Source organism: Corvus brachyrhynchos, unplaced genomic scaffold (genome assembly GCF_000691975.1).
Source record: "Corvus brachyrhynchos isolate BGI_N302 unplaced genomic scaffold, ASM69197v1 scaffold32, whole genome shotgun sequence".
Taxonomy (NCBI): domain Eukaryota; kingdom Metazoa; phylum Chordata; class Aves; order Passeriformes; family Corvidae; genus Corvus; species Corvus brachyrhynchos.
In genome coordinates this window covers 11,479,992-11,500,500 of record NW_008237919.1, presented here as the reverse complement: position 1 = coordinate 11,500,500, position 20,509 = coordinate 11,479,992, and the positions used below count along the sequence as shown (strand labels likewise).

Genomic DNA, 20,509 nt, shown 5'->3' with positions numbered 1-20,509 from the left:
ATTGAACTAGTGCTCATGTTATCTCCCTCCTGAATGAGAGCAGGCAGGTCCTAATGCATGGTGTCTGCTCTGGCAGCCCTAGGGAGCAGCCTCAGCTCCTCCACTACAAAGAACTTTGGCAAAAAGCAGCTGGGGCAGGCACTGATTTGGGTATCGTTCCCATTTTTGCTGAGCCAAAGCTTTAGGGAGGAACTCAGCTGGTTTGTTTTCCCATCAGCAGCTTCATGACTAAATTAGCTAGTGAGTTACAAAGTGGTGATGCCAAAAGTGCAGCAATGCAGGGAGCCCAGTCACAAGCAGGTGTATCTAGAGACCAGGCAAACCCTATCCTTCTGCCAAAGCTGCAGTATAGCTTTATGTGTTTATGTGAAAAGCCCTTAAGGCTGTCGGTCAGGAGCTTTCAACTTAATTTTGCAAACATGGTAAGTCTCCAAGACTTGAGCCTTTCTAATACAAGGCGATGAAAAACCCAGGAACCAGGCTCAGCAGGGACATTGCCCTTCAGAGGGATTTAGAGATCTCCAGCTCAGCACTACACCAGGGCAAACCATTTTCAAAAACCGCATTTTCCTGCCTGCAGGTTACAATATGCTCACAGAGGCAGAAAGCTCATTACCAGCCCTAATCTAAAGGCCATCCTCCCTGACTCGGTGTCCGCACGACACGCCCGTGCCACCGTTTTCCCGCACGGAGGGCGGGTCCCTGGGAGCACTCCCACCCCTGGGAGCTCCCGGGGTGGGCAGGCAGAGCACGGGCACGCTGACAGACGGCGCGTCTCTCTGCGGCGTTTGGCAGCACGGAGTGATTTCACAGAGGATGCTCCATCTGTCACCGCGTTCTGCAGCAGAGCTTGACCTCGCTAGCACTAAGGAAGCCCCAGCAGATTAACATTTAATGATGCTTTCAGTTTCAGCCCTCGTAGTATTTCATCTCTCAGAGGGCAGACACGGAAGAGAAAGAAAATGGTATACTATGTACAGCATATGGGTCTTCTTTCGGCCATCTGCTTTAATATGCTTGACTTTGACAGAGTCAGATTTTTTTAATTCTTTCTACATTGAAAAAAAAATTCTACATATATCTTATTCCAGAAACAGAACATTGTTGCTTCTTGTATACACCGACCATTCTTGTTTTGATTTGTGTAGCCACCATACCTAATTCAGTTTAAATAAGTAAACACAGGGGATATGGTTCTTGGTAGCTGAACAGAAGCAAGGAAACTCAGCCTTGCCACGACAGATGGATTAACTGAGATCCTTCATGTCACTCTTTGTTGTCTTGAAAAACACATACAACCATGCAACGTAATGCAAAAATAAATCCTTAAGGGACAGTAAAGTGAACCAGAAACACAGAGTTTCCATTCTTTTTGTTAAGCACTTCTATTCATTTTTTGTATTTTCTGCTAGTGAAGCATCCAGCTTGCACTCTGTGTCCAGGAGCACATGCAGCTAAAGCACCTGGAGGTCTGCTATATGTTCCATCACTGCTATCTGGAGCACCAGCTGAAGTCAGTAACATCATCACAAACACCAAAGATGCTGAAGAAACAAAACCGTGGTATGAAAGTTCACAAAATATATATTTGGTGGCATGGCTAAGCATTTGATGACTTAGGTAAGTATTTGTAGGAAATAGTGACCTGAAAGAGGGATTTACATGAGAAAGTACAGGGACAAAAGTGGTGGCCCAGAAGGAAGGAGAAACACAAAAGCCAACAGAAAGATCCCAAGCCCATTGAATATTTCTGAAGGATAAGAGTAAGAATTTTAATTTAGGGATGATATTTACCAAAAGACAAGGCAATAGTCAGATCCTTAAAGCAAGTAGATCACAAAGGAAAGTGATAAAACAACTGACAAGAGGATAATTTGTGCTACTTCAGCCATGATGCTGTAGGGGGAAGCTAGATGGGAACACAGGAGGCTACAGGGGGAGAACAGGAACTGAATACCACTACCAGTCACTTCAGCTGCCAGAGCCCAGCTGTTATGTGCACTTTAGTAAAGAGAATACCTGAGATGGCAAAAGTCCAATGAAGGTAAGAGCTGTGCAGGGAGGGAAAAAAGGCAATTAACCTGTCCTACCCAGTAGCCTTTATAGTTTGTTTTTTTTAAGTAGTGCCCATGAGCCTTCAGCAGCCAGCCAAGCAATGCTCACCAGCACCCTACCAGCAATGAGGTTACCTCAGCAAGTTGCTAGCGCAAGTTTCTTTGCCTGAAGAAATCAGAGCTTCAAAAACTATTATCAATGCCTAAAAACCTGACAAAAGTAAATTGGGGAGACAGGAAGTCACTTTTTTTTGCAGCCAAGACCCTCCAAAGGAAGAAAAAGAAATTGCTTTTTAAAGTTTAAAATTACAAAATCATAAGGTTGCAGCAGACTCCAAAGCAGCCTAGAAACTGAGAATCACACGTTTGTGGAAAGGGCACCAAATAAAGGCTTACAAGTCTCACAATAAGATAGAGAACAACTCCATTCACAGATAGAGCTCGTGCTCAACTGCTCAAGTCACAGCAGATCTGGCTCAGAGGAAACTTCATTCTTCTTGGTATTGTGGAAGGCCATGGGTTTAATGCTGCAGGTATTTCATGTCTTCATGGCCCATCTCTGTCCTGATCTGCTTTAGGATAGATACCCCTGCACTGGTGAGAGACATACTGACCTGAAGCATATAATTTCTCAGAGTGAAAGAAAACCTAGTAAAATTTGGGGCCTTGACTCTTCAACCTGCACATCTCACATCGCCTTGCTAAAGCTCAAAGGAGATAGTAATGGTATGAAATTCAAAAGGCAATTTACTTTGAATAGTAAAAATGGGTGTTTGCAGTTAAATGCAACTATGGAAACAAAAGAGTAAAGCCTAACACCAAATGGAACTCCCTGCAGCAAAACTCTGAGGTATTAGCAAGCATTATTTATAAGAATCATCGTATTGTGTTCTCTCTGCCCCAAATATATGCACTGACACAGTCCCGAACAGCAACACCGAGCAGGGAAGGGAAGAGTGCAGCAAAGACCTGTAGGCAGATCTGTCTCCCTATGTAATATTTTCAATGAGTACCATCCTTAAGTGTAGGATCTTGGCCCACATATAGGTGGCATAACTACAGGATATAACCACTATAGCCACCACTAGATGCAAAGATATCCAAACACATCAGCAAGAATATTCACAGTCTTTAATTAACACTGTGAGAAGTCAGAAAATATAGATCATGCTTAGTTACTGCCTCATTTTGTTAACAAGAAATAATTGAAAAAATACATGCTAAAGTGATTGCCTAATCATCACATCAAATTTGTTAAAAAAATCAATTCACCGTGATCAAATAGTTATTTACGAAAAAAGCAACAACACACAGAGTACATTACTTGTTTGGGGTCTATCTCACCCAGTCTGAACAAACAGCCTTTGTGCAAGGAGTTTTACAGAGGAAGGAAGATCAAGACTGTGTCCCAGCAGCCTTTGGGTTGATTTTGGGAATCAGAGCATCCTTCCTGCTGCTTCACCACCTTCAGTTTGAGAATTATTCTTGTCCCTTTGCTGTGCATCCTGAGGAACCCCTGATGTTGCCCCTTGCAGCAATACCCTCATCCCAGCCATTCTCCCTCTACCATCAAGGTAAAGAGTCCACAGGAAGAGTTTATATGACTCTGTGCCTCCAAAATGCAGGATTAGGCCTATTGACAATAAAAGTCCACTTCCACCCCCTAATGATATTCTCTTAATCTAGGTTTTCAGTGAGGAAATGTGTCAGCCAAATGCATAATGAAGTATTTGTAAGTAATTTAACCAGAAGAGCTTCATTCCAAACTCATGTCAAGCTCTGCAGATATAACAAACCATTCAGGACAACTTATTTTAGGAATCAGCAATATGCTTTAGGCAGAAATCTCAACTTGTAAAGACTGCATTCTGGCCCTGCAGACTTCTTTCCTGATAGACCATGACCACTTCATAATTCTAGGGCAAAACCATGAAGATTAATAAAAAGCAGAAAAAGGATTTTAATCAACACAGCCAGCTGGTCTGTGGCTTGGATTATGTTGTGGAAGGCAAAGTGTAACATTAAGATTGAATGAAAAATGCAAAGCACTGATTACCCTGCAGACTATCTACCAGCTAAATTAACATTAAACTCAAATTTGCAAATCCTGTGCTTATATTACTGCATGTAGGCAATTGTGATATATTTAACATCAACTAGAAATTTTTAAATCTGCCTTTAAAATAATGAGTGTTGTTTCAAATCCTGTTCATAAAAGTCACTTTCCCCTCATTACTAAGATGATGACCTAGTTTAGATCTCATCCTTTAAAAGTATTGTGATGAGTTCCTTTTCTGGAGGGAGTAAAGCAGGACACAGGATGTCTGGAAAAGCAACTAGTGAGGGACAGAGGAGAGGGAGACTGCTTAAAGCCCACGAGCAGGAAGATGAAGGCTTACCCAATACAGGGGCATGCAGCCAAAGGATAGAACTGTGGTCTGCAGAGGAACAGCTTTGGGTGCCTGGGAGAAGGTGTCTCCTCCAGGACACAGACCCAGAGAGGTTCAGAGGCTGCAGCCTGACCACTGCTCCTGATCAGCAGATATAGGCTGCTGCCAGCTGCTGTGGGGTGAAGGGAGAAGGAGGAAACAAGCTGGCTGGACCCTGGCCAAGGAGCAACAAAAGGCTTGTGTGCCATCCCCTCATCGTCCTGCCCCGCCGGCCACCCAGCCCGCAGAGCACCATAGCAACCAGAGTTAAAATTGGGTCAGGATTGCCAGTGCAAAACCTGTTATTTTGAATATAGGGTTCGCACTGAAAATGTTCATTCATGCACTGTTTTGACAGAAAACATGCTATTTGGTGAAGCTGAAGAGGGGAGAGAAAACTATGCTTATGAGGAAATCAATGCCCAAAGTTCTGTGAGTGCATGAATTTGTCTTTTTTTACTTACACCATGCCTGGACAAGACACATGAGGACTAACTATAGTTCCATTACATGTCTTGAACCTTGAGGTTCACCACCTGCCAGCATGGCCCAAAGATAAGCAGGAGGAGAAGCAAGTCACTGGACAAATATATGTAGTCTAGGACTGGGACATACTTGTGCCTTGGCCTTTCCTTAGAAAGCACAGTTCTTTCAGTTAAATGTGTGATTCATAGCCAGCAACAGCCGCTCCAGGTATTATGTGATGGTTTGCAGATGTTAATTAAAATTACTCTGTCCATATTAGAAGAATTTGACAAATACTTTGCATGCATAAGAACAGGGCAGGAGGTGTGGAAATATAACAATGAAAACACTTTCTTTCAATTACTTGATCCCCACTGTACAGAAAAGAATCATTCTTACTTTTCCTGGAGAAATATTTATTTGTAGGTTAACAAGGATTTTGAGTTAACATGCCAGGATCAAAGCATTCAAGCTGAAAAGCTAAATCTAGACCCAGTATACTCCTCACTGGGCCTGATTTTTCAAAAGTGCTGAGCACGTTGTTCTACTAAAACAGGACCTGTTTGATTAGTCCCAGTTTGATATATAATCCTGACACATCTGAGCATCTCAGTGTGCCTAATTCATTTACCCTTACAACACTGACCCACTTCCAAATCCTCTTCCCCTTCAGGAAGAAAAAACACAATTAGCAAAGTTTTATTAGTGAGCAATGGAGGCATGAAGGCTTCATCAGTGGTCCCAGGGCTACAGAGGAGCAAGACTGCATCCCAGCCTCCTTGTGTCACAGATGTCATCCAAAGCTCTGGAGCTACAAACTAAAATTTCCCAAATATCCTGTTTCAAAAAGAACCATCTCCCTCAAGAAACCTGAGAGACATCACTCAAGATTCTTTTGTCTGGAATGAACTAAACCCTGGCTTTTAACCGAACATAAAATTCAGAAGCTGATGTGGTCAGCCTCACTGTTCTGCTTACTAATAATTTTAATGTGTTGACCAATTATGTTTCTTCAAGATTCAATAAAATCTGAAGTCAAGAAGTTAAAAAATACAAAACTTGTGCCCACAGAAAGAAACAGACAGGAACAATTTAATATTTCCAAAGGCAAGTAGGAAATCCCTGTGTGAGGGAGCAGCCAGTTATTCCCCATCAGTATGAGAAAAGCTCAAATCAGAGCCAGTCCTGCCTTTTGCCTTGTCCAACATGTAGGGAACATGGGAGGAAGCAAACATCTTGTGGAGGAGCAATCCACAAAAGCCAGCAGAGCAGCTGGGATTTTTGCAGTGGCAGACTGTCAGCGACACCAGACACAAATCTGAAGGAAGTTGTTTCTCTGTAGCACTATTTATCTGGGACATTAATAGAATTATTCCAAGATTAAGGTAAGATCAGTAAATGATTCGTTATTGTGAGTTTCCATCAGCTGTGTTCAATGCTTCCAAGTGTACTGTAACGTCACATACAAAGGCCATGTCTTCATACAGAGCAACACATCATAGAAAAGTCTTACAGCACTGCAATTGAAAAATTAGGATAAGTTTTCTGCGTATTTTGAAAGTAGTTTCTACACCTAAAATGAACTGGCTTATTTTAAACACACTCTGTAGCACTCTTACCAATAGAAAGAGTAAACCTGATATAAACCAGGTTTGCATTTTGCAGATGGATTGGCTCAGGTTCTATGCAACAGATCTGTCATTTAAGAAGTCAGTGACTCCTGAGTGAGGAACTTCTTGTACTGTGAGCAGAATTTAACCAATAGCAAATATTAATAAAAGTACTTTTCTGATTTCATAAAGCAAGCAAAATCCTAGAAAAATGTAGATAATCAGGACTTAATCAAAACCTCACCTCCAGGTCTCCCTTCAGACCTGTGCTGTGCAGGACTCCAAGCTCAGTTTTGGGATTGCTAACTTCTCAGGGTGGGCTCACATCATGCTACCAGACAGCCTCTTAACTGGAGAGTCACTTGAGCTGAGCTCTATAAGAGACCAAAATGCCTCTTTGCTCACAGCTGTCTACAGCTGTGCCAAAGGCTATCAGCAATTCCAGCTGCAAACTCACAGCTCAGAACCACTCATTCTGCTCTTTTGCCTCATCCTTGGCATCCATGGACTGGCCATGCAGCATTTTCAGCATTCACAGCCTCTTGGCTTAGTGCACTGGGCTTTGAGGTGATCTCAGGTTCTTACTTCAAATGCCTCTGCTACTGCTAGATCAAACTCAGTAAAAGCACAGTGAAGTAATTTGTGTTACAGTCAAGTGAAAACGTGAATTGCCACATCATGCTCTTGGTATGCACAGCACGGTTTGAAACCCAGATCAAATGGTACAAGATCACCCCATTCCAGCCCTGCATTTCCTCCTGCAACTTACAGCTGTGACTTTCACACAGACTGGCAGTGTACTTTGCCTCAGCTCCCTCTTAAGTTAGGCAGAAATATTCCAGTGATGGATGTCTAAAGGTGTCTAACAACCACATCGTGGTAAAAATAGATAAGGTAAAGAGAATCTCCTGTTCCAAGTATAATGTACATAAACCATTAATAATTCATTATTCAGTATTCACAAGAATTGTTTCAACTTAGAATGACCGCTATTAAAAACTGTTGTAATTTTGTTACTGAGAATGGTTACAGAAATGGCAAAAAAACACCCCCAACCTAAACCTAACAAAGGACGCGCTTAAAATTTTTCGAACCTTTTCATTTGGAAAGGTCAATCCGTACTTCCTTTGGCTGTACAGGATGGAAAACGCTGCTGGCCATGTTTTCCCTGTGGTATTCTTCTGTGGTAGTTCTAGTTCAATGCCATACAAGGGAGAAGGACAGCAGGAGACCAAGAATGTCACCAGTCCAGTGCTGTCAAGATGAGTTCCACTTCCTGAAACATAGTAAAGTGAAAGCTCCGCAGTAATGGGAGTGAGAATCATTCTTAGAGCTTCTATATTTCCAGTCCAAAATGGATCAAATTCTGGTCATGTAGGTCAGTCACTCACTGGGTATCTGGTGGGGCTGTGTCACAGTTTAACCCCAGTAAGCAGCTAAACAGCACCCAGCCACAGTTCTTTTAACTCCAAGTACGTAATTTGTGCTAGGTCTTCCCTAGCTTTTGCCAAGATTGGTATTTGTTATCTCAGACATGTTAGAACACAGCCTTCATACAAGCTTCATGTCACCTTAAATCTGAATGAAATCTTCAACAGTATCTTTCTACAAACATAGGACAGGAGTAAAGAACTAGTTGAAAATTCTTAAATGGGCAAACTGATGTGTAATTAAATCACCACAAGCTTTTTAAGAAAGAAAATAGTTGCTATCCCACACGCACCTCACCTTAGACTCTAATTACAGAAAGCTTTTTGATGACAGGAAACACTTAGAGTTTATATTCTCCTGCTGCAGTGCTCTGTGCCACTGGGAAGACTATTAGAATCCAGAACAGTGTGATGAAAACCAGGTGGGCCTAAAAAGGTAGAATTTTTGTTCAAAATGCACATGCTTTATCATCTGTGACCGGTTGACTCTTCCCTCAAGTATGGACTACAAAAAACTAAAGGCACAAACTTCTGATTATTTTGTATCCCAAGTTCCAAGACCAGTTAGTCTCTGGAATATTATAGAACAGTGATTTACACCACAAATAATTCCCAGAAAAAAAAAACCCACACCACAAAAAACCCCTTAAACACATAAGGTCAAACTAGTGAGTCATTTAAGGAAAAAAAAGCCTGACATTGCAATTGACCCCAACTAAGCACATACATCTAAAAAAAAAATCAGTGAGAAGGACATCCTTAAAGGAAGTCCCAAAATAGTGACAAAAGAAATGCCAAATCAAGGCACAGAAACAAACTCTCCCATCACATTGTCAGGCCATAAATACACAATTAAGGCACACTGGTGTTTACAAAGACTGTGGCAAGGTCTTTTTGAGACATTCATTTTTCTTCCTAATGTTTCCCTTTCAATACTAAATAATTTCATTCAGAGAACAGTTGTTCAAATGTAACTTTCACATCATAAATCTTTAAAAACCTGAAGTCTCTGTGTTATATTTACTTTCTTTTCTCTACACAAAAAGAAGGATTGATCTAAACATACCCTATAACACTATTTATACTTTACTTGATTATTATATCTGATTTCCTTCTGAGCAACTAATGTAAAATCTCATTCAAATAGCTTTTCCTTAAAAATGTATTTCCTAAATATAAACAGAAAGAGTTTTCCCATGCAGGTGTGTATCCATATGCAACTTAGAAAGCCACACAGGCAAGATATTCTTCTTCTCAATATTTCTATTCTTTCATCACACTATCACAAATCACAAACACCAAAAAAAAAAATAACCTGAATTTAGGAGTAAATAGTTCATTCCTTAGTTTCAGGGGAAAAAAAAAAAGGTAGCTAAAACATAACTCATTGAAACAGCAGTAGCATTATTAAATCACAACTGTGGCAGTAATGATGGGACTGCTTTCTGAAATGGAAACACACAGGCAACTGAATTGACCTGTTGTTCCCTAACTTACACTTATTGTAGAGGGCATTTTCACAGTGCTACATTTCTCTTTTAGAGTTTTGGTTGGGTTTTGTTCTGCTAGCAAAAAAATAAATAGATTTATATCCAAAAATGGGCAGCAGATACTAAAAGAAGGTGTATGCCTGTAGGACAGAAGCAGGTCTCCTTATTGCAAATAATATTTAATCATCTTCCCATTTTCTGAAAACTGAAGTGTATCCCCACTCAGCAGTGCTCCTACCCACTTGCTCTTGTCTGTTTAATGTACAATATCATATAACTTCACTATGATCCATATGATCATTTTATTTACACATCTGTAGCAGGATGCTCTGTCTGGGATGCAGTAAAAACTTGAGCGATGCAAGTTTTGCAAAACTATCAGTGGTGAACTGAGAAGAGGTGTCATGCCGCTTTTGATGTTGAATTATGCAAAATGAAATCTGACTCATCAACCCCAAAGTTAAACATCCTGATACTGAGGTGAAGGTGCGGCAGATATAGTAAAGTATCCTTATCTAAAGATGCTGAGCTGACACAGCTGACCTGGAGACATATGAGTAACAGTGAATCACTTTATACTATAAAAGTACCACTTACATATATGCACTATATAAGTGCCACTTTCAAATGAGAGGGATTTCTAGCATACCCCTTCTTGGAGCGTGCGTGGAGATTCCTCCCTTGGGTGGGCATGCCTCTTAAGGTGAGCTAAAGATGTTTGCCCACAGTCATCTGTATGGGTGAGTAACATTGATCTCTACTCAATAATTGGGGTTTTTTTTGGTAGCTTTAGTATCATTGCTTTGATACAGTACACTATCCTATACTATACTAGTAGCATTAGCTTCTATACCATGTAGTAAGTAATTCTGATTAAGATCTTTTCGCCCAAACATTTATCATAATAAATCATTCATTTTTATACATCTGGCTTGCCATCCTTAATCCTGCATGACAAAATTGTACAGAGGTTCAATCACATGCGTACAATTCCGTTGACTTAAACCGTTGACCAAGTCTGGGGCTAAGATTGGATCGAACTGCACCTACACTCCTCTCTGAGTTTAGAAAGTCAGAGGTCATTCTGCACCTTGTGACTCAATGGGAGGGCTTCTCTAATGAACTTTGAAGCTCCCACTCCACCCACAATATCATCATATACTCCATTACCTCTTGTCTCTTTAGAAACAACTTCTGGAAATGCAGAGCCATGGTTGTTGTCAAACACTTTATTTTTCTACTTTTTTTTTTAATCTAAAATTGAAAAAAAACCAAGAAAGTCCCACACAACTCAGTAAGAGGCTTAAAAAATATCCAGGGTCATTTGCAAGTCTCTTTTTCATATCACATGTTTCTTCATCTTTTCCCCAAAGAACAGAATGTTTGGCAACATTTTAGTTACACTGCCGATAAAAGTAGAAGTAGTAATCAGTAAAAAACATTCCAGCAAAATAAGGGTCTGTCAAGCAGCTAGCAAAACCCTGCAAAAGAAAAACAAAGAGATTCATATAGGAACTTCTGTCATTTCAGATGCTATTTGTCTTTTGCTATGTTGTTGTTTGAAAAGGCTTACCGGCACAGCTACACGGAAAGAATATGCGCTGTCATACAGCTTAGCTACAGGGAGAGCCCAAACATGCTGGCGTCCCTAGGTGATAAATGGGAGACATTAGATAACCCTATTTCATGGGGAATTGGAGAGAAGGATAAGCTCTGGAAATATTTAATTGACAAATGCAGTGCAAAGTAATTACAATACCAAGCCTTGATAGCCGTAGTCAAAGTATTTAAAGACCAAGTGCTGACTAAACCCTGTGAATGTCGGTTTACTCTGATCAGCTCCACATGGGAACTGCAGGCATCTGACTCCCAGTGACACTCAGCTGGCTCTGAATAACTGGATTCCCTCACTTGTTTTCTGAGCAAATCCCACAATAAATAGGGATTGTTCCTGATGTGCCAGCTGGTCTGAGAGCTTTAAGTTGTAATAGTAGCAAATGGCAGCTCTGCTGATTTTGGGCCAGCAACTTTAGCAGTGCTCAGAAAAGTTCCTCTTTACATTCTGAAGATGTGGGTAGTGTCTTCACTCAGTATTTCAGAAACAGATACCTGCAAGGTTTCATGCTAATTTTTATTACAGTGTACTGCCATGTACAAGTGAAACAATATATTTTATACCTGAAATGTTTATGCTACAATGAATAAAACAAAATTCAATCCTCACCTCTCTTTTACCCAATGATCCATGGTAACTTTTATTTCTAGTGTCTCAACTTCTTCATCTTTTTCTCCTCACTTCACTTTCTGACACATACTCTCTGCTGGAGATGATATGTTCACGTGACAGAACTTATGTGGGACTGCTGAGTCCAAATGATTGCTGCTCTGCCTTTTGGTAGGGAATAAGCCTTCCAATCCCTAGAAAAATCCTCTTGAAAGAAACCTCTTCAACTAGGCAGCATTTCTGTTCTGAGTCACATCAAATCTGAATGCTCACTGCTGCTGGAGGCTAGTTAGCTTTAGTCTTTTGATGTGGATTTCAGGTTGACACACGAAATCTCTTTGACCAGTTTTGTCAGTAAGCTTCAAGGACATTTCTGCATTGCAATACTCACTATGTCTGACTTAATTCCAATTCTGTTGAAATTACAGCAGACAGGTCAAAACTTAGAAAATCTGGGCTTTCGGATGACTTTGCCACAGTTAGAGAGAAGCCTGCAACTTTTTGCAAAGACATTTGAAAAGTTGAGCAAAAAGGCAGCTTAAGGCTGGAGGTATCTCAAGTGCTCTAATTTGACTAAGCACAAAAAAAAAATTAAAATCAATTAAAAACATGTTATGTATGGGAGCATAGATCAGAATCCTAAAGACGACTCTGAAATTACTTCCACATTCAGGGATGTTTCTCCTACAATGTGTTCAGAAATGCTATTATCATTGCTTCTGCCTTTCCTACCATTTTAGCCAGAATAAGCGTTTCCAAACAAACATTGACAAATGGGGGCCTTAAGGAGTCTTGTATGTCCAGGGAACTCGATGAGAGTTTAAAGCCTTCATCAATTTACTGGAGATGCTTAAAGATTTGCAAGACCTGGTCACTAAATATTTTTTTATTGGGAAAAGCTAACATGTTTTAACAGTTTTATCCCCATCAAGGCAATCCAGAGAATGATAAGTAAACAACTTTTGCTTTTAAAATTAAGAATTTTCCCTAGAGGGATTTATTGGTAAACTCCTGTTCACACAGAAATAAAGGGGAATACTACCATTGTTATCAGCAAATTCAAGACTTTAAAACTGGAATTCATTACCCATAAGATAATAATGAAAACCATAAAGTAGATGAGAGTTTGGAGGACTCTGTCTCCTAAAGCTCTGAGTGATAAGTTATTCCCATTTTTAAAGAATCTCTGGAGTTATAATGAGTTAGAGTGGTGACTTAGGCTGAAGCAGAATTAAAACTGTCCTTGCAGAGAATCACTGGATAGATTTTTGTAAAAGTCAGCAGAAAACTGACTCCAAAAAAGTTACTGCATCGCATTATGGTCATGCCAAAGTCAGCCATGACTGACAGACTCAAAGTACCACTGGATTTTTAGTACTTTAACAAAAGTCACAATTTTGCAGCCATTAGTTTTATAAAAATGATCCCCACAAGCCAGAGTATTGCTGCAAAAGTCTTACCTGTGTGGTTTCTTGGAAATCCTTCCTACTGTTTTGGCTTGAAGAATAATGGGAGCAATAATTTCCAAATGTGACTTTGCAGAGAAATATAATTAATGGTTCTGTGGTGCTTCAAGAAACAGAGAAAAATAAGGATAAATTACTTTATTAAAAATAAAATCAGTTACCCCCAAACCACAAACCAATATTCAAAATAAATTCATACTCAGTGAAACTCTGAGTGTGATGTATTGATCCCTACATGGGAGGGCTGTACTATTGGATTATAATGGCATACATTTAAAAGATAAATTTTCAGTGGCTGTAGAAAACAAGCAGACACTTCAGGAGTGTTCAGTGAAGTACAAACAGTACTTCAGGAGTACTGTTACATGTCATCTTATCTGAAAAAGGCAGATGTTTACAGGGATAACACTGAAGATCAAAAGACTGGACGAGTCCTTTCTTGCAGAGACAGGAGCCATAAAGTGTCATCAAGCAGATAGTTTGGCAGCTGTTCTGGCTATCACTGGCCTTTCTCAGAATAAAACTCCAAAAGAAAGGACTTGTTCCCTCTGGGAGAACATAGAGGTGGGCTTTTGAGGAGAAAATACCTGCTGAGAGGAATAAGTCTGCTGCTTTTCCCTGCCCTAAGTCACAATTTTATGTGATACCAGAAGCTCCTTCACAAGAATCCCCCTTTTACAGGGCTTGGCACAACAGGCTCAAAGAAGGTACTCTCTGGAGTTACTCATGTTATGTTCCTAATAATGTTTCTCTACAACAACAAAAAAAAGCTGATCCCCGGGCCAGAGGCCACAATCCTGCCAATATACACATACATGTCTGCTCAAATGATTCCTAGGATAGAAGCTTCTGGATTTCAATATCTGCAACATTGGGTGAAATTTTCCTTGAGTTGGGAATGGTATTGGGCCTATGCTAGAGCAAGGAATCTACCCAAAGGTCTGCATTAAGAATTTAATTGTGCATAGATCTTTCCCACTCCTCTGAACAGGACACATTTGTGTAACAATAGACATCAGGCAAGAATTTCTATCAAATAATGAACCACTGCAGTCTTTTGCATGTATTCCTTTTAATTGTACTTACTTTATTTCCAGTGAGATTTCTACATCCATGGGTGTGTATTTGTTAATAGGAATAACATAGCTGAAATTTCCAGAGCTGAAAAAGGTTGCATTAATACACATAGGATTTGAGATAGACAGTATCTTTGCCAAAACATGAAAACTGCATTTAAATTTAAACAGAAAGAAACATAAAAAGGTATCAAAGGCTCCTGCATGCTAGAGGAAACAACTGTGAGCAAGAGCCAGCCAGGCAGCCAGGCCACATTAATGGTGTTTTATTCCACCACAGCATAATAAAAAAATTCACCTACCTGCAGTGCAGATTTTTTCTACAATAGCGATTGTCAATGCTTTGCTGAGTTTCCAAAATCTGTATGGAACTGACTGTTGTATCAATCCCTAAAAGTATTAAGAACAATGGTTTATTCCTGATATTTTCAGAAACCTTAGATAAGAGCATAACAAAACTGCAGGTAGTCTACTCTCTTGATTGACACTACAAGACTTGCTGCAGGTCTAAATTAGCACTCAGTTAAAAGTCTCTGGTTGATTACCTTCATTCTGCCATTGGAGATAAGATCCTTGTTTAGTTTGCAAGGACAAATATCCTGGGAACCTAACACTGTACCATTTTCTTTTGGGCAGACATTGAAGGCTGCTTTGATGGCAGCCCAAGTAGAACACAAATGTGTCAATATTCATTTTAATGTACTAGAAGCCATACTCATTCAAGTAACCATTAACTTGAAAAAACTTATCTTTGTTGAGACAAATAATATGGAATGCAACAAAACTTGTTTCTAATTCTCTGTGCAAGAAAACCTAATTCCTTCATAAAGTGTTGCCTTGAACTTGCAAGAACTTTTGGTTTTGCAAGAGTTTTGTAATATTCTACATATAGATGATGAGCATAGCCATGATAACGCTGTTTTTCCCTTGGGCAGATTAGCCCTGTTAGAGTTAGGCAGCAAGAACTAGGGTGCTAACACAGAAGTACAGGTTCTGCTTTCACAGCTGGCCTGGGAATAGCTTCACTGAGCTGCATCCTGAAAGCCTTTTTTCTTCTGGATACATCTACGTCATCCAATCCACAGTTAGAACCTGCAGCATCTCAGACTCTGAAACCAGACCATTTCTGTACGCACTGTGGCAGCCCCTTAAACACAAGGGGCTGAACAGGTTTAATCCCTTTGAGTGGAACTAAGCTGATGCTGACAATGGTTTGGGAAAGGGCTGGGTGATTTGAAATCATAGCATTATAGCAAATCCTGAGCTGGAAGGGACTGACAAGATTACGGCGTCCAACTCTTAGCCCTGCCCAGGACACCATGTGTCCAAATCCTTCCTGAATTCTGGCAGCCTTGGTGTAATGACCACTTATCTGGGGAGCCTGTTCCAGTGCCTGACCAACCTTGAGGTGAAAAACCTTTTCCTAATACCCAGCCTAAACCTCCCCTGACACAACTTCATACTGTTCCCTCGGGTCCTGTCACTGATCACCAGAGCAAAGAGATCAGTGCCTGCCCCTGCACTTCCCCCCAGGAAGAAGCTGTGTGTCACCAGGAGGTCTCCCCTCAGTCTCCTCTTCTCTAGGCTGAACAAACCAAGTCATCTCAGCTGGTCCTCATATGGCTTCCCCTGCAGACCCTTCACCAAGTCTGTGGTGCAGAAAGCACAAGGAGGACTTGGTTCGGCAGGCCCAAGCCCTTCACATCACGCTGTGCATGCTGGTTTTGCATTTCTGTTCCTCTGGTCTACAGCAACCATTCCCTGCTTTGCAAAGAAACTTGATGAGTATAGGCTGACCTGTTCTCTGATTATAAAATCTCTGTGTGGAAGTATATACTTAAATTTCAGCCTGCAAATATCTACAAGTGACAGAGGGAAATTGAGTATGTTCATCTCAGAGAACTAGCACAGGAGAACATTTTCCTGTGACAGAGCATCTCATTACAACATGTAACATAGTGATGCCTCAGAGGATTTTGTCTGGGGTGTGGGTACTCATGCAAAAAAAAATCAGAAGGGGAATGATTTTTCCCAGATCATCCCACTGGGGCACATCTAGGCAACAAGCAGAATCTATTTCTCACCTGCTTTAAGTGCATTGTCTAGATGTCTAAGTCTAGGTGTTTTATCATCCAAATACTGCCTACTCTTTAATCAAATATTTATTTAAAAAAACAAGCCTTAAAACAGAGGATGCACATAAACCAAAAAGACACAAGGCATAATCCTGCTCATACTGAATGAATGCCAGAGCATGCTGTTATAACATATGTAGTCAGCAGATACTCGTCTTTACATAAAAGAATCAATATTTTCAGCCCAGACTGGCTCTGACAGCAGTGCACAGTCTCTAAAAGGGGAACCTGAAATCAAGCCAAATGTCCTGTGTCAAGGAACTTCATTTCGTCTCCTCTGAAGCAGGCAGTGTCAAGATCTGAAGGCAGAGATGGCCCCTTTCAGCAGCTGACATTTTAATCCCTTAGGTGAGATGAGGCAAACCCCAAAACACTTCCTTCACACTGCATCATGAGTTTCCTGCACATAAATATCACACTCACATACTTAAGCACTAGATTTTAGCCCCTGTCAAGGAAAATGCCACTTGTCATTTTATTGTATCTGAAGCCAAGCCTAAGAACTCTGTAGAGAGGGCAGTCAGAATCTATAAAAATTTAATGAAGATGTAAGAATAAACTGAAAATTACAGTGAATCACAGGTTTCCTGTGGTTCACAGGAACTAGACTCACAAGTGCTAATTCTCTATAATGATGAGTTATAGCTGAAACTTCTCTAAATTCCAGAAGCAGAATTCCAAGCCTAAAAGTAGATCTTGAAAGTTATACAAGTAAACATTTTAACTTTTTTTTTTCTCATTTAAATATAGGACTTACAGTCATTTCCAAGATCAGGTCTTCCACTACGTTTTTTGACCAGATGTCTTTTGGGTAACATGTCGCTTTTTTTTCCTGTGAAAGGATGAATGCACAAACAACCCCCAGATTAGTCTTGCTCAGCTGTAACAGCAAAGTATGAATACAAACCCAGGAGATATTTTTTTAATTATCTCTTGAGTAAAGTCAGGCATAACCACAAGAGAAGTCTTTAAAATATAAACCACCTCTATTCAGAAGAAGATATACACAGCAAAAGTAAGTTTGCAGATAACAAGAAACAAGCTTTTGACATCTACAGGATATTGAAAATATTTCCAAAAAATAGCCTAATAGAAAAGGCTTCACCACACACAGAGAACATCACCAATTTCTATAACAGAGAGCCAAAGCGAAGGTCAATAAGCAGACAGGCACTTCAGCACAAATCTGATCATAAAGCCACATCTTTCTTATTAGTGAGAAAATGGCATTAGGAATGCAATCTGCATGCAAATGTAAGCTGGGAGAACAACTTGGATTTTTGAATGTGAGATGTTAAGATACTGAGGACTGAGCCATTGCTTCAGAGAGAGGATGCATAATCAAATTAAAAAGCTAATACACAGCTCTAACAGCACAATCACCATGTTCACTGACGTCACCTCTGTAACTTCAAACAATGAACTAGGCTGGGTAATATAAGCTGATGACTTCTTTTTCTAATTGTTTCTATTAATTTTCTCAGCACTTCTCTAGAAAAGTGAACTTTAAAGGTCTTTTGAATAATCATCATACAGTACAACTTGGGGAAGGCAAAAGGCCCTTTGAGCCCATGGGAAATGGTTTAATGCTATTTAATGCTATTAATTTGTGCTTCTACAAAAATTGCCAGCTAAGAATCTGTTCAGAGACGTGTTACCAGGAAACTGGCACTGGGAAATGCCAATCTTGCCTAAACTAATGTGCTTCATCAAATACCATTTCTAGAATACCAAAATACTCCATTCCCATGTTTCCCAAAGGAATCTTTCTGATTTCAGAATGGCTGCTTAGAATAGAAATGACAGTTTCATGATAGGAAGGAAGGATGAAAATGCATTATAACTGATACTGAAACAAGACAGGTGGATTGACCTGACTGTTCTCTTATTCATTCCAGATTTGGATTTCATTTCAGTACTGGGAAATAAGAAAATCCAGTTTTTTCTCATGCTAGTAAGTGACCAAGAGCATGGAGCAACATTAACAACTGGAATCCAAGGGCCCAGAAGCAATGTAATACAAAATCCTCTTTGGGATTTTAATCTGTTTTGTGATTTTTTATGAACCTCTCATACTGCTGCCAGCTATTCCTTGAATCCATTTTCTATTTACTAGCTCATCATACAGATCTGCAGGTTCTGCCAGCTTTGGTGGTAATTGCAGCATTTAGTAGTCATCTGCTGTTCCATTTCGTTATACAGTTCCACACACCTAGAAAAATGGCCACTGAACACATGCAATCACTTGTACATGTACAGTCATCTTGGGGCAGATCTAACAAAAGCCTGTTCATTCTCTCATTCCTCCCTTTAATTCACAAACTAATTGTCACACCTTCATTTTCTCCTGATTTCTCTTAATAATCCAGATATGCTAGCAATGCATTAAACACTGTAATTTTGTATTTTCATTAACAGAGAACTATTCTGTAGAAAACCTAAATCCCCTAGTAGAGGTAAAAGTTTGCTCTATGTAGACAAAATAGTTCAGCCCATGCAAGCACTGGCAGGAATATATATTAAAAACTTGGAATTACCAAACACTTAAAACTGATTCTTTTGCAGATGACAGAAGAAAGTATTAAGCAGTATCAGAATTTTGTACAAAAATCAGGATAAAGACAGATTTACTTCACTAAGATTTCAACTATTCAAACGGAGTCAGTAACCAGTGTAGAAATTTATTTTCACTTGGGCTTTTACTCATCATAAAATTACCATTTCATTGTCCTTTAAGCTGCTGCATTCTAAATTTGGAATACAAGGTGCCAATTGAGAACACCAAGAATTACCATTAAGCACCACAGCAACCTTCAATAAATTGTAAATAAAATTCCACTCTTTCACATATAGTAACACTGAGGGTTTTGTTAAAGGCCCATGTGGGGTGTGACAATCCAATTCAATAACATACAGAACTACAAGCATGATAAGAACATAATGAGGCAAACAATCATCTTCAGATAAGATTAAGCAAAACTCATCCAATAAATGTGGTAGCCTTTTTTTTTTCCCCTCAAACACTCTATTGTTTTAATTCAAGTGAGTTGTAATATTCTGTAAGCAGTGTGGGGAAAAATCTGCTAATGATTTCTCATGGTGGTGGTACTTTACCATGAATCTGTTAACTGCCCTCTGAAGGCAATAAATGTGAATGCATGAGGCTGACCAAAATCCAGCAGGAGCCCTCACCAAACTTTTATTGTGAGGGGAGAGACACTGGGGAGAAACAACACTGTAGGAGGAAGCAAGTACAGCTCCTGGTTATTGGTGACGCTTAACATTAAGGGGAGAGCAATGAGCATTAATGGCATGGAAGCAGAGAGCAGAAAAGGCCCAAATGCTGAAGGGTATTCACATTCCTCAGTTTCACTGAAATCAGTGGAAGTTCAAAAGCCTAAATCCTCCAGAGAAATCAATTAAAAGAAAGTATGAGGGAAAAAGGCCACATTAAGCTAGACGACATAAAGATGTGCTGAGTTGTTGTTTAATAAATTTTCTCTTGCTTATGAATGCTTTTGCTTCTGCTTGAACTTTCCTAACAGACTTTTCATCAACAAATCTGGGATGCAAAGGATTAGGAGCTCCAATGGATGCACTCCATAGTAGTCTGCTCCCACTGAATTCAGGTACTGCATTGTGGAACAGCAAAAGGCCTGTACTAACTCCTAAATTAGTATTTAATTCAATTGCAATTTCAAACAGTTCCACCTTTCCATTAATCAGATTAATCAGCTGATTCTAAAGTATCCACTTTTTATCTTGATTATTCCCCATATTTAACTCTTAGCTTTTTGTTCTGAAAACATTTTCATCTATCTTGGTTACAGCTACATTAAACAGCTTGTTGGTTTTCCTTCTGTTTGGATTTCATATTGACATTGTTACCTTCCATCTGGGGATATATTCAGGTTCATTAAACTTATGCAGAACTGAAATCTTTCAGTAGCTTGTGTACTGTGCTGATTTTTCACTCTTGAATCCACAGTTAATGCTATTTGGAGCATAAGACCTTGAGAAGGTAATGCTTTGTGTTTATTCTTATCTTCTCTTTCCACCTAATATCAGAAGAAGCCAGCTGGGGACAGAAGGTTTTCATATTTCATTTTGACCCATCTACAGTTCCCTCA

The 20,509-nt window shown here is 39.8% G+C and overlaps 1 protein-coding gene across 5 annotated transcripts in view; it reads right to left on the bottom strand.

Moving 5' to 3' along the window:
* Positions 1 to 10,687: 10,687 nt before the first annotated feature.
* MYRFL (myelin regulatory factor-like) overlaps positions 10,688 to 20,509 on the bottom strand; it is a 36,249-nt gene continuing 26,427 nt past the window's right edge. For 4 of the 5 annotated variants that reach the window (XM_017733219.1, XM_017733223.1, XM_017733220.1 and 1 more), the window contains 6 exons: positions 17,137 to 17,211; positions 14,547 to 14,634; positions 14,255 to 14,329; positions 13,163 to 13,271; positions 11,052 to 11,126; positions 10,688 to 10,959 (listed from right to left, as the gene is read on the bottom strand). In XM_017733219.1, the coding sequence (XP_017588708.1) occupies positions 10,873 to 10,959; positions 11,052 to 11,126; positions 13,163 to 13,271; positions 14,255 to 14,329; positions 14,547 to 14,634; positions 17,137 to 17,211 (509 nt within the window). In that variant the 3' untranslated portion in view covers positions 10,688 to 10,872. The remainder of the gene's footprint in view (positions 10,960 to 11,051; positions 11,127 to 13,162; positions 13,272 to 14,254; positions 14,330 to 14,546; positions 14,635 to 17,136; positions 17,212 to 20,509) is intronic. The other variant, XM_017733222.1, reaches the window with a different exon arrangement.